The sequence below is a fragment of the Anabas testudineus genome, chromosome 19 (genome assembly GCF_900324465.2).
Source record: "Anabas testudineus chromosome 19, fAnaTes1.2, whole genome shotgun sequence".
NCBI lineage: Eukaryota > Metazoa > Chordata > Actinopteri > Anabantiformes > Anabantidae > Anabas > Anabas testudineus.
The window spans coordinates 13,184,664-13,201,001 of NC_046628.1; the positions used below are offsets into that span (position 1 = coordinate 13,184,664).

A 16,338-nucleotide genomic window follows, 5' to 3' on the forward strand; every position below is an offset into this window, starting at 1 on the left:
AAAGAAAAATGGAAATGATGGTCGAATTAATATTAAACCTCATTCACAGTGTCTTGGACAGTTTTCAGTAATCAACGTTGTGCTATAGTAAAGGTGAATATGGAGGAAGTCGCGCTGCGGTGTCCGGATGTGGACGTGGCACAGCGCTGCAGCAGTTCCGCTGAATGTCCGCTTCTGGTAACGTTACCGACCAGGGATTAGTGAGAAACACCCCGGGACGACGTTGAATTGATAGTTTGTCGGCTGCCGGGTTTCACTGTTTGTCCTGAACAGACAAAAGCCTTACTATTTACAACACTTCGGAGGTAGGTTTCGGTTTGAGACCATTTGATGAGTGACATCCCTTTCTGGCGTGACACCGGAGCTTGGATTTTGCTACGTTAGCTAATGCTAGCTAGCATCGCCCTGCGAAATAGTTGAGGTTTCGCTAGCTTAGCTAGCTAGCAAGCTAACATTTGCTAGCTCCGGTTGTGCCAATTTGGTCACAGCTGATTCCAAGTCTGCTGCTATCATTGCTGCTAATGTTAGTAAGCTAAGTCCCCACTCGTGGCTTGGAAGATAATTAAATCAAACATGCTGTGTCCCGCTTCGTCTCGGAGGTTAAGCTCCAAACTGTTAGCGACAAGTTAACAGACTGTGTGGTTTCAAGTTTTATATTGTTAATGTTTGCAAGCTAGCTGGCGAGCTAATTGCTAATGCGGCACTGAGGTTGTTCCCGTTAGCACACGGCTACGGCGGTACCTGCTGTCACACTATACTTTAACGAAAGCTTACATCTCGTTTTCATCTCAAGTAATGTTATGTAAGAGATTACTCTCAAACGTTAAGTTTCGTCACATAGTGTGTGGCTGAAATATCTAACCTAGTTTCTTAATTGTGCAACCCAGCCAGGGAGCAGATATGGGTCATTCGGTAGGCCCAACATACTAAATAGCTGCACGGCTCCAACGATTGTATTTCTCGTTGTGGCATCTACACTGCTGAATTATTCAAAGGCTCCGCTCGTTAACCCGTGTTTGTGTGTTAGACGATACTCGTCGCTCACTCATATAGGTTAGATCAGTCTGTTGAGGCCAGGTGGATAAACAACTCCACTCAGGCACACATGTTAGCTAGGTTGAAGTTGACATGTGATATGTAGGACTAGTCATGCTTATAAAGTTGATTGCCCCACTAAGTTACTTTTTGGGGCTTTAAATCCTACAAACATTACCTTTTCTTCACAGGCAGTTCATCTTACCCTTTAATTCTTCAATTCATAAGTTATGAGTGGTTTGTGTCTGTAGTTTAAAATCAAGGCTGTTGTTTGTGTTAAGTTTTGATCTGGTCAAAGTTAATTGTATTAATTTCGGTTTGTAAATGTAAGGCATTTATTGTTGCCCAGACCGCGTTAACCCTATGATGCTATATGTGGGTGAGGCAAGGCAAATATAAAAAGTCAATATACTGTAGGTGTTGTCTTGAACCAGGAAATGTTAACGTCATAAGTAACTGTGATTTGTGTCTGACAGTAGAAACTCCTAAAGCTAAGAGACTCCCTGCGTCAAAGCATTTGTGTTAATTTTGTTGTTTGTTAGCTCAGGTGCACAGAACCGACTCTATCAGTCAGTGGCCAAATATGTCTTTTAAGGACTGGCTTCAATGTTCAATCTTCAAACAAAAAGGCTGTCTTATAGATAGAGGGACAGTTTTTCCCTTAAACACAAAGTTGGCAGCTCTTTCTAAGATTATTTGTTTATGCTGAACTTTTCAGTGTGTTTTTAAGGAGGAAAGTCTCGGTCACATGCTTGCAAATACAAGCATCACATATATTGTGGAAGCCAATGCCAGAGTAATGCACAACACAAAGATATACAGAATATTTCTATGAGAAGAGAAAAGGTTGATATGCTTTTAAGAAGCTTTAACAATTTAAAATGAGTATTTTTTGTTGGAGAGCTATATGAAAGTTGATAGTAGTAGTGAAATCTCAGTTTAGAGTCTGTAAACAGACTAAACAATTTTAGTGCTACTTCATGACTGTGTTACAATCTTATCCAGATTTAGGGATGAACTGAGGATGAATGTAAACCAGCACACTCCAATGGCCTCTCCTTACGGCCAGCCCCAACCTGGCTATGGCCAGCCCGGCTACGCTCCACTGGATGGGGGATATCCCGCCCCCTATGCACCCTACAATGGCCCTGCTTCAGCCTATCAGCCCGGGGCTCAACCACAAGGTAAAGTCCAGCATCTGAACAAACATGAGACAGAGCAAGAACCACTATGTCACCTGTGAAGCTCTCTCTACAGAGCTAGAACCTTAAAGTATCCTACCCGCTTCCCATCTTGTGGTTGAGTGTGTGAGAAAAGCGATGTGCCTGTGCCTACTAACTTCAATATAGGGTCTTAGGCCCTCTCATTTCTTCACATGGCTTTACACATTTCCCTACATCTCTCTGTATTTGTCTCCTTTTCCCTCTTTTCTTGTATTTCAGGTTATTCTCCTTTTACAAGCTTTCCCTCTAAGGCTGTGGCAGCCAACCCAGTCTCTGACCTCTCCTCTCCTCTTGACTTAGGTAACTGCCTCCTTTCTTTTCTCGCTCATTTCACACTTCACATGCTCTGCAATCATCGGATCCTTTCTGTACCTACAGTCATTGTTTTTGTTCCCATGCCCTTTTTCTCAGTGTAGCTCAATAAAACAGAATCATTGGCGTCTGCTTAATGTCAGTGATTGTTAAGCATAGTAGCCAACTAGAAACTAACCACTTATTGCTGAAGTTTTGTAGTAACGTAGACTAGAGTGGCTTAATAGGCTTTTTTTATGTGAATGTGAATTCATGTGCTAGACTTTGTTTTTGTCACTAGTTTTATTTCACTGTCTATTAGTAAAGATGGACAGACTTATTTAGCTTCATATCTGATTCTGAACATCATCTAATTAATAAACTGTTTGACTGACAGATTTGTTTTACTTTAATTTTGAAACAGTAAAATTAAAAACAATTTGTCAACCTGACAGATGCTTATCATAAAATTGCCTGATGTCTGTTTTTCAGCTTTAATGAGAGGTCTTTGTGAGCCTGGGGTCATGATCTATTCTGTGCGCTTAACTCCAGAGACAAAATCTGAGAATGTAATCAGTTAGTTCTAAAAATGCGCTTCAGCACCACCGATGCTTACAGCCTTACATTTTGAGCTTGCTGCGCTAATCTTGTCACATTAGAAAGATTGATATCGGGATTGAACCAGGATTATTAATATCAGTTATTTGTATGTGTGTAATCTTCTGTCTCTGCATTTAAGGTCCTGCCAGGGGTCCTCCCACCTCTGGACCCCCTCCAGTCTCGGCGCCACAGCCCTATAATCAGTACAGTCAAAGCCAAGGGGACATGCAAAATGGACCCCCACCTATGACACAAGCACCACCCAGGTAATTACATGTCTATTGATTTTTCCTTTCAGCAAAATCAACCCCCAAGTCTAGTTTTATTTAAGCAAGTACTGCAGACTAGGATTCCGTTTTCCAACAAAAATGTCAGATGGACATGCGCTTGCAGCAAGTTGGTTAATTCATTTTATTCAAGTTGTTGACAGAATCCATTTAAAGATGCCAAATAACTGCACAAAGGCTGTCTAAATTCTCAGGATTTGGTAGATTACCTTATTTAACATGTAATTACTACATGTTACATTGAATATGTGGGAATATGTTCCTGCATATAGTTGAAACACTGTGTTGTCATTTGCAGATTGTTCAGTTCCTTAACCCTGTTTATATGCAGACTGAGTTTGGTAGTCTTGTTATTTTAAAACTGTATATAAATCTAGCAGGCCATTAATCAGATTTCTCCCCTACAACAGTTATTTAGAAAACATTGCTTTCTTATTTTAACTGCATTAGTGATAGAAGGTGCTGTGTCGGTCAATCCTAGCAGAGTAAGCAACAAGTTAAAAAGCATGTTAAAAAACAATTTGAAATCCAGTTTTCAACAATTTTCGGTAAAAACCTAAATGGACAGTCCACTATAATCCTCCCCTTCATCAAGTAGAGTCATTATATGTCATTGTTTACATTCTGTCAGAAATGATTTTACCATGAAAAGTCAATTACAACCTGGTTACTTAGCTGCATTTTTACACACTTAATGATTTATGTGTTTCCAGGTCTGCTGCGTCTCAGCCATACAACCAGGGAGCTATGAACCTGTCAGGTGCGCACCCCTCCTATCCCCAACACTACGGGCCTCCACCCACAATGCAGCAGGTCACCAACCAGATGACTGGGATGCAGATCACCTCTGGACCGCCAACCCCTGCAGGGCCAGGATTTGGTAAATTAGGCTGGATTTAAACTGCACTGTCAATGTATCTCGTGGATTTAAATGCACATACTAACTTCTCATTCTGTTGCTCTTTCTCCTCAGCTCCAACTCACAGTTCTCAGTCTCCTGTCAGTACCGCCTACTCAGCCGCTCCACCACCCTCCTACACCCAAGCCCCGCCTACATCCTCTGCTCTTACCCAGCCGCCACCAGTTGGTGCCACTGCAGCTTCACAGCAATATTATGGAGGCCCACAGCCTCCTAATCAACAGCCATTCAACTCTGCTCTCCCCCCTACCTCTCAACAGCCGTTCACCTCCTCTGCACCACCACCACCTGCTCAGCAAACGTTTCCTGCCTCCTCCTTCTCGGGGCCAATGCCTCCACCCAGCCAAGCTCCAGCTCCTCCAGTGTCCCGGCCACAGCAATCCTTCCCCCCAGCCCAGCTCCCCTTCTCGTCAGCACCCCCACCTGTCAGCCAGCCCTCCTTTGTGTCCGGCCCACCCTCTTCTGCCCCAGGGTCCTTCCCACCTAGAGCACCCCCTCCTTCCTCTCAACCTGGGTCTTTTCTTCCTCCTGGCGCCCCTCCAACCTCAGCTCCCTCTGGCCAGTATCCAGGCCCCATGCCACCACAGCAGCAGCCCCCTCCCTCTCAACCATCCCCTTATCACTCACCATCCCAGCAGCAGCCCCCTCCCTCTCAGCCATCCCCGTATCACTCAGGTCCACCTCCTCCCAGAGCTCAGATGCCTCCCACTCCTATGGCTCAGAGCAACCACCTGCCTCCTGGACCTCTGCAGCAGCCTCCATCCCAGCCTGCTATGCAGGGAGGATTCCCTCCTCAGCAGAATGGTGAGGAGCCGGTCATTAAACGGAACCTAAGTGGATTACTATCATTTTCTTCTGTCGCTCAGTGGTTTTCTTTATATCATCAGGTGCATTTGGGCAGGTAAGAGGCCCTCAGCCTGGCTATGCAGGCCCTTACCCTGGGCAGCCAAACTATGGAGCCCCTGCACCAGCACCGGCTGCTCCCCCTGCACAAAAAAGACTTGACCCAGATGCAATTCCTAGCCCGGTAAGTAATTCAGATTTGGACATAAACATATACTCCATTCATCACGTAACACAACAACCACACTGACTTTCAATATCTGGTTATTCCTGGTTCCTCAAACCACATTTAGAGAACTTTAGAGATGAGAGGAAAGATGAATTGAGCCGTTTTCACAGGACAGAGTTGCTCTTTCACATATACAGAACACAACAGTAGATTGTCTATGTCAGGGACGTGAGACAAAAAGTTTGCAGTGGGAATTACAGTGTTTACAGCACATTAAAGCAGAGCCAGTTGCATGATTATAAATTATGCGTTATTTATCCTTTTACACATTAAATACAATTTTATTTGAATATGTGCACTCACTCACTCTCTGAGACCCAGAGTGCTACCTGAAATCTAAAAACAGCTTTTAATCATTTAACTTAATATTTTTGTTAATTATAACAATAACACAAATATTTGTGTTTGTTCTGTATTGTAGTTGTGTTTATTATGCAGTCCGGTATGAATTCAATGTTGTCATAAGGATGTTATACCAATAGTGACATCACATTCATCATATGTATCACAAATATATTCTATATTTTTTATATACTGATTTCACTTTGTTTGTGACCTTCTGTAGCCTTCTTTTACATGTAGTAATGCTTAGCATGTGCGTCGAACAAGCTACTAGTGTATTAGCTTATATGTACTGTATGCTGCACTTGACTCTCAGTCACAGTTACTCTAATCTGTAATCTATACTAATTATCAGTTTCAATCAGAATAACAGCAATGCACCTTGCTGCTCAGCCCAACTTTGCTGAGCTTTCTCTTCTTAAACACTTTTTATCTTCACACTCTTTGTACTTATTAATTCTGTTTGTTTTGCAAAATTTGCTGGACAAACTTTTGAATGTAAAGCAAGCATCTGACATGCCGGCTGTCCAGAAATCAAGACATAGAATAGATCCAGATGCTATTCCCAGCCCAGTAAGTTTCCTATGTGTCTGCTTTCTCCTATGCTTTATCCTGTCCTTTTTGCTTGCACTAACCCACTGCCTCCTGCCCCTGTCATTTTCTTAAAACCTGTCAGTCAGTGGTATTAACAGTGTAAAAGATTAGCTTCTGATGAATAATAAACAAAGATTCATGCTGTATGTTATGTTAATTGGTCAGTCATCCCTGCTAATTTGCATTTCAAGAAAATAATTGTCCAGTAGGACAGGAAATGTACCCTAGTACTGCAAACCATAAATACTTTTTGGTAAAGCTGGCCTGTTCCTTTGAGGAACAAGTCTTATTTTTAATAAAAGTAGCATTTTGTGGCATTTCTCTGAAACGTGGTAAATTTCAGTACATTTCCCCAAAATTTGTCCCCATCAAAATCAATGATTAGACTTTTGCATCTTAGTTCTGAAAAACTGAGGATTACTTTGTCATTAATTAAGGTTAGACAGACAGACCCCATCTTAACCCTTTTCCAACCCCTGCATGCTAGCCTGCTATATTTTGACTTTCCTACTATTCTTTGTATTACTGGCTTGCCTCGTTCGATTATGCCCATTTTTCAAGTGGATGCCAACATTTGTTTGTATCATATTTTGGAATCCACACAAACAGCATGAATCTGTACCATTAATCACGGCTTTGTTTGGTTACAGATGTTGATGGGTTTTTAGTGTGTGTTTAGAGGCTACAGGTGTGTGTGGATGGGGTTATGTTAAAGTGTTCTCCTGCATGGATGTTAAATGTTAGAGTTTGTCAAAATCTGGTACAGTGGGTTGTACGCCTACGCATGTGTTACAAACATTTTTGAATTACGGATAAATTTGCCCGCTTCTTTTCTATTTAGATCCAGGTAATAGAGGATGATAAGGCAAAGTGCACCGAGCCATTCACCACAGGGGTCAGAGGTCAGGCTCCACCACTGGTCACCACCAACTTCCAGGCTAAAGACCAAGGTGGGTTCTGGCAGTTGTCAAAGAAGTGTTATGATTCACTTTCCTCATACATTTAGTTCAAGGGAACTAAACTAAACTTTCTGTTCACAGTCTCACATACTTATCCTTCAGGCTCTCTCCCAAAAAATACTAGTGATATTAATGGTTAAAATTGTGTCTGCTTATAGGGAATGCCAGTCCTAGGTATATTCGCTGTACAGCCTATAATATGCCTTGCACAGCTGATATGGCCAAGCAGTCCCAGGTGCCATTGGCCGCTGTCATCAAGCCTCTTGCTACGCTGCCACCAGATGAGGTAAGTCATATAACCTTCTCCTGTGTTGCTGTGAGCTCTATATTGATGGGACTTTTTCTGATCTGTAGCTGTTATTACATAACACATTGTCCACGTAAAATACATCTCACAACTGATTGAAATAAAGATTCAGTTTCAGTACAGTGGAAATATGTAGGTATTATCACAGGATACCTGTAATGTTAGTGGGTTAACCTGTTTCAAAAGCACAGAGATGGGAGTGGCTGCATGACCTTGTTTCTTTTGTCTCACACGTAACCAATATCCATTGGGACTGGATTAGATTTACATTACATCATATTGGTAGGAAATAACTGTATAGAAAAATATATTTTTTTTGTATTTCGCCAGACCCCTCCATACCTGGTGGACCATGGCGAGGGTGGTCCAATCCGTTGCAACCGTTGCAAGGCCTACATGTGTCCGTATATGCAATTCATAGAGGGGGGTCGCCGCTTCCAGTGTGGCTTTTGCAGCTGCGTCACAGAGGGTGAGTCTGCGTCTGTGTTCATATAATAAAATATGACAATGTGTGAAAAATATTGTGTTTTCTGAAGTTAGACCTCTTGTATTGATCATATCCATTTGTCCTCTCTGTTTTGTTTTCCCCTGTAGTGCCTCCACATTACTTCCAGCATCTGGACCACACTGGTAAGAGGATGGACTGCTATGACAGGCCAGAGCTTTCCCTGGGCAGCTATGAGTTCCTGGCCACTGTCGACTACTGTAAGGTAAGTATTAAAATAAATAAAATAAAACATACACACTGCATCCATAAAGTATTCAACCTTTTCCACATTTTGTTATGTTACAGCCTTATTCCAAAAAAATAATTCACATGTACATAAGTATTCAGTCTTTTTTTTTTTTTTGTATGATCCCTTTCTGGTAGTGCCTGGTTCATCTAGACATGACACTTGCCATTGAGGCCAAAGAGTTAAATCTTTGTTTTGTTAAAATAGAGATTTTTCTGGATGTACTACACACATATGTATAAATAAAATCACCTTTTTTTAGCTCTTGTAATATGTTTTTGCTTTTTTTTTTTTTACTTTCTTTTCTGTTAGACTGAGTGGTTTAATGATAGATGATGATAGCATGAGTTATTACAATGCATTCTTTAAAAGGAAATGTGTACAAACTGGAATGATTTTCAGAGAGTAATCAGTTCCAGTGTATCAAGTATTTTGAACAAGATACAGATGTTTGTTGTAAGCATGTCTTTATACATATTATACACAACTTGTTCTTTCTAACAGAACAACAAGCTTCCGCAGCCTCCAGCCTTCATTTTTCTTATTGATGTGTCCTACAACGCTGTGAAGAGCGGCATGGTCAGCATTGTCTGCCAAGAACTCAAGACTCTCCTAGACTACCTGCCCAGGTACGTGGCACAGAATGAACTGGATAAAATAAAGAAAACCAAAGAAGATGGTGAAAAGACTCATAAAAGGAAAAATTATGTAATGTGTGAGGGAGAGTCTGAGAGGACGAAAGTAAAATACATCAGAGTGCAGAAAAGAGTAAAGAAAAAAGGAGGAATCAGTAGAAACAAACTATTAGAGGAAAACAGTAAGAATAGAGAGGAGGTAAAAGTGTAATTCAGTGTTGTGTCAGTAAGTAGAACAGTATAACAGCAGAGGTTTTAGCTCACTCTTTGTACTCACTACTAGTTCATCCCACAGATACATGTTTGACCGTTTCCCCATTCTCCTCTGTCTCTGTGTCCAGGGAGAACCCAGAAGTGGACTCTGTAGTGCGGGTGGGTTTTGTCACATACAACAAAGTTTTGCACTTCTACAATGTCAAGTCGAGCCTGGCCCAGCCACAGATGTTGGTGGTGTCAGACCTGTCGGACATGTTTGTACCACTGCTCGATGGTTTCCTAGTCAACGTAAACGAGAGCCGGCTAGTTATCGAGAGGTGGGCTGACATTAAGTAGACATACAGACATAAACAGATACATAAGTTGTATATGTACAGAGAGGTTGATGTGGTTTTATGACAACCTGTTTGGGTTTTCTAGTTTGTTGGACCAGATCCCAGAGATGTTTGCAGACACCAGGGAAACGGAGACGGTCTTTGGACCTGTGATCCAGGCAGGACTAGAAGCACTCAAGGTATCTACACAGATGGTTATTCTGAAAACTGCTTTCACATAATACACCAGGATACATAACATGGGTTTATACCAGACCCCCGACATGGCTGATGGTTTCTGTGTCACTTTCTCAGGCTGCAGACTGTGCAGGGAAGCTCTTTGTGTTTCACACCTCACTGCCCATCACGGAGGCTCCTGGAAAACTAAAGAACAGAGAAGACAAGAAGCTAATTGGGACAGATAAAGAGAAGGTAAACACGAGTATAGCGAGTTGTGCTTTTTTTTTTTTTTTAAGAGAAAAAAAAAAGATTGACCCCCTCCTCTCATGTCACCCTCAGTCTCTGTTTCAGCCCCAGGTGAGTTTCTACAACACTCTCGCCAAGGAGTGTGTAGCTCAGGGCTGCTGTGTAGACCTCTTCCTCTTCCCCAACCAGTATGTTGATGTTGCCACGTTAGGAGTGGTTCCCGTCTCTACCGGAGGTTCAGTCTACAAATACACCTACTTCCAGGTGAGAGAAAAGCACTCATCTCATTCTGAAACTCCTCCAGGTTTTGTTAATGTCAGAAAAATTATCAAAACACAAAGAAGTTGTGTAGGTTTTACTTGCGCAAGGAGCCAAACCAGTACAACTGGGTTGTACAAGCTCCACTGACTTCATTTGACTATCACAAAGTCTTTATACAGAAAGAAAGAAAAAAACACAGATATCTTAGGCAGGATTGGATTGTTTCTCATCATCCTCAGTGTCTGGTCTCAGCTCATTATTCTGCTTAACCTTGGCTGCGGAGCATGAAGGGAATACTCCCTACACTCCTATCTTCACATTCTACATCAAACACTTCAACAGGTGCTTTCCTTTAGTGAAACATACAGCATTTCTCTGTCAGTGCAAAAACAGCTTAATATAACAATATTTACTCAACTTACTCAACAAAAATTTTTTGTTAGCTAAATATATTTCTCTTCAATGTTTTTTGCTCCGAAAGCATGTTGCTGCAATACCAGCTTGGTCATAAAATAATATAATCCCCATTAATCCCCCAGAGAAAATTCAGGTAGTCTTGTAGATAGAAAGATAGTAAAAAAAAATAAAATAAAAAAAGTAAGGGCTAGGGATGTATTGGGTATGGGACTAATAATTCGTAAATGTATGTGTTTTCTTTATCCCAGGCTCAGTCAGATCAGGAGCGATTCCTTAAGGACCTCAGACGAGACATTCAAAAACTTGTAGGGTTTGACGCCGTCATGAGGGTGCGAACCAGCACAGGTGAGTCTCCTGTACTTGAAGACAAAAAAGGACAGTCGAACAAAAAACGCATGTGACCACTGACATTATACATCTTTTTGTTGGTGCCCTCTCCTTTCAGGGATCCGAGCGACAGACTTCTTCGGCTCCTTCTTTATGAGCAACACCACAGATGTGGAGCTGGCAGGCCTGGACTGTGACAAAGCCATTACTGTCGAGTTCAAACACGATGACAAGCTCAGCGAGGAGACAGGGGCACTCATGCAGGTGTGCACATCTATCTTAGTCTTTTGAGAATAATCCTTTAAAGAAGGGAACGTGCTTTGTTTGTAGTGTTTTGCTCAGCCATTTATGTGGTATGCATATTAGGCGAATCACGAAGACCTGGCTGCACAACTGGATCTTGTAAAGTAGCCTACTAAATAGTAATAATGAAAATGTACTACTAGCCTAGTCATGTGTATGAAATGTCTGTGTAAATTTTCCCTGTAGTGTGCCGTCCTGTACACCAGCTGCAGTGGCCAGAGGCGTCTCCGTATCCACAACATGGCTGTCAACTGCTGCTCTCAGCTGGCTGACCTCTATCGTAACTGTGAGACCGACACCATCATCAACTTCCTTGCCAAATATGGTAAGCAGCAGATCACAGATGATCTTTCTTTATTTTCTTTTTTTAAAATACTATTATTGAATAAACCAGGAATAGAAAGCTGTAACTTTTCATGATTGCTTTTATTTTTTTGTCTGTTGCAGCTTTCCGTGGCATCCTGAACAACCCCACTAAGGCGGTAAGAGACACTCTGGTCAACCAGTGTGCTCAGATTCTGGCCTGCTACCGGAAGAACTGTGCAAGCCCCTCGTCAGCTGGTCAGGTACTGCAAACATAGCACACAACCCTAACACCCACCTTCAGTTAGAGGAATGATTAATACACTACAGCACATTGAGAATTGAAAAATAATAATAACTACAGTTTTCCTCAGTCCACAAAAAACAAATTTATTAATCTAATATCCGTTTTAGTCCTATAATGTAATGATTTAAATTCCGTGCTATTTCTAATATCAAGAGTGACATACTTTGTTCTTAACGCAACTTACCTGGTTTTAAAGTGGATCCTAAACACATTTCCGTTTTAAAGTCTCCATATTATAGACAAGTCTTAAAGTCTCTCATTCACACCATTAAGTGTCTGTTCTCCTCATCATACTTGTGTATTTACAGCTGATCCTCCCAGAGTGCATGAAGCTGTTACCGGTCTATCTGAACTGTGTGCTGAAGAGTGATGTGCTACTGCCGGGAGCTGACGTCTCATTAGACGACCGAGCTTACCTGAGGCAGCTGATCAGCTGCATGGACGTAGCAGAAACCCAAGTCTTCTTTTACCCCCGACTGTTGCCACTGGTAAGATCACACATACAGCAGCACAGAGTTCTACTGTTGTCTGATGGTTCGATCACAAAAACATGGTACACAGCTCTGTGTTTCAGTGTTTTGAGGAGCTGGGCAGCACATTATGAATCTTTTATGGATTGTATGGGACAGAGCCATTTCTGTGATCACCAAGGAGATTTTTTTTATCTGCCTAGATGAAAACAGATCAACATAGTCATGATCTCAGAACAATAGTGCCATAGTGCTTTTTTATGAAAGGTCTGCAGCATTATAGTGTTGAAGAAAGTGAGCATAAAGGAAGCAAACTTTATGTAAAAACTACATTGGCCCTGGGTTTATTTCTTCACAGTTCAGCTACAACCACAAGCAGAGTGATGTCTTAGGATAAACCCTTCAAAACGTACACATGCGTATTTCTTTATTCATCTGTATTTAAGATTTCTAATATTTCGCAAACCTATATATTAATTCCTACAATGACTGTCTAATATCTCTGTTGACAATGTTGGGCACAGGAATACTTGTGTGGTACTGCTGATTTATTTTAGCACCTTCTCAGCTGCCGCAATACACATTACAATCTAACACATACTGTATTTACACCCACACTAACATATTCATCTAATACTGCTTCTTTTCCTAAACTTTGAAGATGAAGTTAGACAGTGGGTCATTGCCAGTGGCGGTGAGAGACTCAGAGGAGAGGCTGTCGAAAGGCGGCGTTTACCTCCTGGAGACGGGGTTGCACCTCTTCCTGTGGGTGGGAGCCAGTGTTCAACAGGAGCTGCTGCTCAACATCTTCGGCACGCCGAGCTTCAGCCAGATAGACTCAAGCATGGTGAGAGGAAATCTGAATACATATTTAATGTTTTTATTATTTATTAATTCTTTTTTCTTTTCTTTTTTTTTTACTGTATTTGGATGTATAGTAACTTTCTATATTCCTGTATTTATTCAGTGCAGTATTCTGCTCAAACCTATGTTGACTTAATTGTCAAAGTTTCTAAATGTCCCTACTCTTGCTTTCAGATGAGTCTGCCAGTGCTAGACAACCCAATCTCTCAGAGACTCAGAGAAGTCATCGACTCTTTCAGAGCACAGCGATCACGATACATGAAGGCAAGCTTCGACCATTTTCCTTATTCCTGTGATGTCCTTAAATCCCCATGCTCAAATTCTCCCGTCTTTGTTATTTATCAGTCCTGACTAAGGCTGTGTATAATTTATAATATTTTAACACCAGTCCCAAACTTCCTAATTATTGAGTGTTAATACAAACAGGGCAATAATTTAGGAAATCTAAATATAGGATGGGAAATAACTGAAAAGTTACAAATCCATCCAGTTTGATACCAATTTCTGATACTTGATAATAAATCTGTTGCAGTAAGTCGATTGTCAGTCAGTGGAAAATTGATTGTTAAATAATTTAATTGAATTATCAAGCAAAAATGTCAGAGATGCATGCAATGATTATTATAACTCACTTTTGGAAAAACTATTAGTTGCAACACCACCATGTTGCAACCATTAGTGATTGCTGACGGTGGTCCTGCGTGATCAGTCACTCTTACAATCCTCTTTCTTCTTGTTTGCAGCTGATGGTGGTGAAACAGGAAGACAGAGCTGAGCTGATATTTAGGCATTTCCTGGTCGAGGACAAGAGCGCCAGCGGGGGAGCATCATATGTGGACTTCTTGTGTCACATGCACAAGGAGATCCGCCAGCTTCTCAGCTAGGCCCCCAGACTCCCACCATCACCTGAATGACCCCAAACACTGACCCCTACCTGGTTCACCCTCGTTGTGAAAGAAAGAAAGCGCTTTATCTTTTTTTTTTTTTTTTTTTTGTCTTTTTTTTTTTTTTTAAACCTAATAAACTAAAGCTGTCCATGTTGTCTGTCAGCTGAGCACCAGAAACCAGCTGGCAGATATCATCGTGTGTTAGTGAGAGTGTGTGTGTGTGTGTGTGTGTGTGTGTGTGTGTGTGTGAGAGAGAGAGAGAGAGAGAGGGGGGATCTGATGTTAATAGAGCTTTACTCTGCCTCAAATCTACTGCTCCGCCACAGCAGGAGCAAATTAACTGATGAGGGAGGGTGATGTATATACACAATTATGTATGCAACAGACTGTGTGAGTGACGGAGATGGCTGGTGTTGACTGTAGTCAGTGTACACTCTGTATTACTAGCCCTGAAAGGCTGTTTTGGGTGCATAAACAACCCTCAGATAGCAAACACTTTTTATATAATTGATTCCCAATAGAGTGAAGGACATTTACATACCAAGACATAAATGGAATTAAATAAATGCTGTTTGTCTCTTCTCCCCTTTAATCATGGCCTTAGTACCCCTTCCCCATGCGGCTTCAATCATCTCTGATGTGTGTTTTTTTTGTTTAAAGATGTGAAAGGATTAGTCGCTCAACAGTACGTCCTGTTGTTTCTCCAGGCGTTGGCATTCAAAATAAGTCCTAGATGAACACCACATACAGGAGTCTGATGAGTTTTCACTTCATTTACAGTCTACAATCTGGTTTCAGTGTCCACAAATATGCTCAATGAAAAGTTTCACTGATGACCAGTCATTAGAGTAATTGGTATAATCCAGATTTGCTTAAATCTGTTTAAGATGAGTTGTCCGGATGATATCCTTAATGATGCAAACATCTGGCTCCAATGTTTGGTCACTGATGAACCAGATGTGCATTTCTAACAGCTGACATGATACTGGTTATGAGAGTTTAAAGTCAATGCAGCACTGCAAAAGGGTAAAAATGAAATGGTCGAGGGCAAACTTTTGAATAATTTGAATATCAGGGTCATGGGATTTTCTCCCGGTGATGGTTTTGTCTGATGATGAGAAGTAGTGCTGCAGACTTTATATAAATCAAAAGTTTTGATGTCCACAATTGTATTAAAAACATTTTCCAGCAGACAAATGAGCACAGAATAACGGCAGATAAATCAGCTAATGTTTGCAAACTTGAGTTGTCTGTGCACTGACGATGTTCGGTGTGTAAATAAACTATATAATCTGTAATAGAAGATAACAATTTTTAAGACCTGCCTGAACAGCTGTGTGTGTTGTTGATGGTTGGTTTCTCTGTCACAAATAGACAAAATATAAAATTGTGGCTTTTACTGAAGAGAGGACGATGCAGAGACTGGCTTTTGATGTGTGTGTGTGTGTGTGTGTGTGTGTGTGTTTGAGGTGTAAGAGTGTGTATGTGTGTGTGAGCATGCGGTCGGTCCTGGTGAATTTCTCCTGAGGAACAGAGGGATCATCTAACACACACACATACACACACTACTCATGAGATTAATTTCAGTCTTCTTCATTTCTTTCTGTTCCTTTTTTAACAACGTGACTTCTGTGTTTGTTCGGTGTGTGTGCAGCCCTCTGTTCCATCTTTATGTTCACTGATTTTGAATCACTCACCGTCTTGACTGTCACCTTAATTTCTGTCCCCTTTGTTCTTTGGTTTTATTTTTTTCATTGCCTCTTGGGACTGCGAATAAAATGATTGTTAAGTGAAACATTGTGCTTTTCCCTTATATAGCCGTTTGTGTCTTCACTGACGAAAAGCTTTATTACTTTATTACAAATACATATTTTATATTACATCAAAATGCTTTCTCTTCATATATCTGTACAAGAGACGTCTAGATCATTGCGTAGGCGCATCTTCCTCTAGTTTTTCCAAATTACCCAACTTTTTTACACTTCCTCTTTTTAGTACTAAAGACTTGTGAATGGAATTTTGTTTTCAGTGCTCAAAGCACTGAAAAATGTTCTGTGCATTTCCCACAGTGAAACGTTTAGTGAAACTGCCTTCCACTAAAGAGATGGTAGAAATTTAATGTCAGCACAGGTCTTTGTAAAGAAGTGCTGGGTTTTTCCCTGTGGCTCAGTGACGCATCATTTTTAGCTTATTGGTAATGTCTACATGCTAACATGATGTTTTACAGGTAATGTGTACTGCATTC

The 16,338-nt window shown here is 41.2% G+C and overlaps 1 protein-coding gene across 5 annotated transcripts; it reads left to right on the forward strand.

Moving 5' to 3' along the window:
- The first annotated feature begins 131 nt into the window (after positions 1-131).
- On the forward strand, positions 132-15,888 carry sec24c (SEC24 homolog C, COPII coat complex component). 5 transcript variants are annotated; one of them, XM_026350875.1, is made up of 25 exons: positions 132-305; positions 2,041-2,219; positions 2,478-2,558; positions 3,289-3,415; positions 4,150-4,316; positions 4,410-5,159; positions 5,243-5,382; positions 6,274-6,342; positions 7,205-7,313; positions 7,481-7,608; positions 7,960-8,098; positions 8,224-8,339; positions 8,868-8,992; positions 9,340-9,531; positions 9,635-9,728; positions 9,844-9,960; positions 10,048-10,218; positions 10,881-10,977; positions 11,078-11,223; positions 11,449-11,587; positions 11,710-11,828; positions 12,181-12,360; positions 13,004-13,189; positions 13,381-13,470; positions 13,950-14,090. In XM_026350875.1, exons 2-25 carry the CDS (start codon positions 2,060-2,062, stop codon positions 14,088-14,090), a joined length of 3,783 nt encoding a protein of 1,260 aa, XP_026206660.1. In that variant the 5' UTR covers positions 132-305; positions 2,041-2,059. The 5 variants fall into 5 exon arrangements, with proteins under 5 accessions (XP_026206660.1, XP_026206663.1, XP_026206662.1 ...); XM_026350878.1 differs by lacking the exon at positions 2,478-2,558 and having other exon boundaries at positions 133-305; positions 13,950-15,888; XM_026350877.1 differs by lacking the exon at positions 6,274-6,342 and having other exon boundaries at positions 133-305.
- The last annotated feature ends 450 nt before the right edge of the window (positions 15,889-16,338 follow it).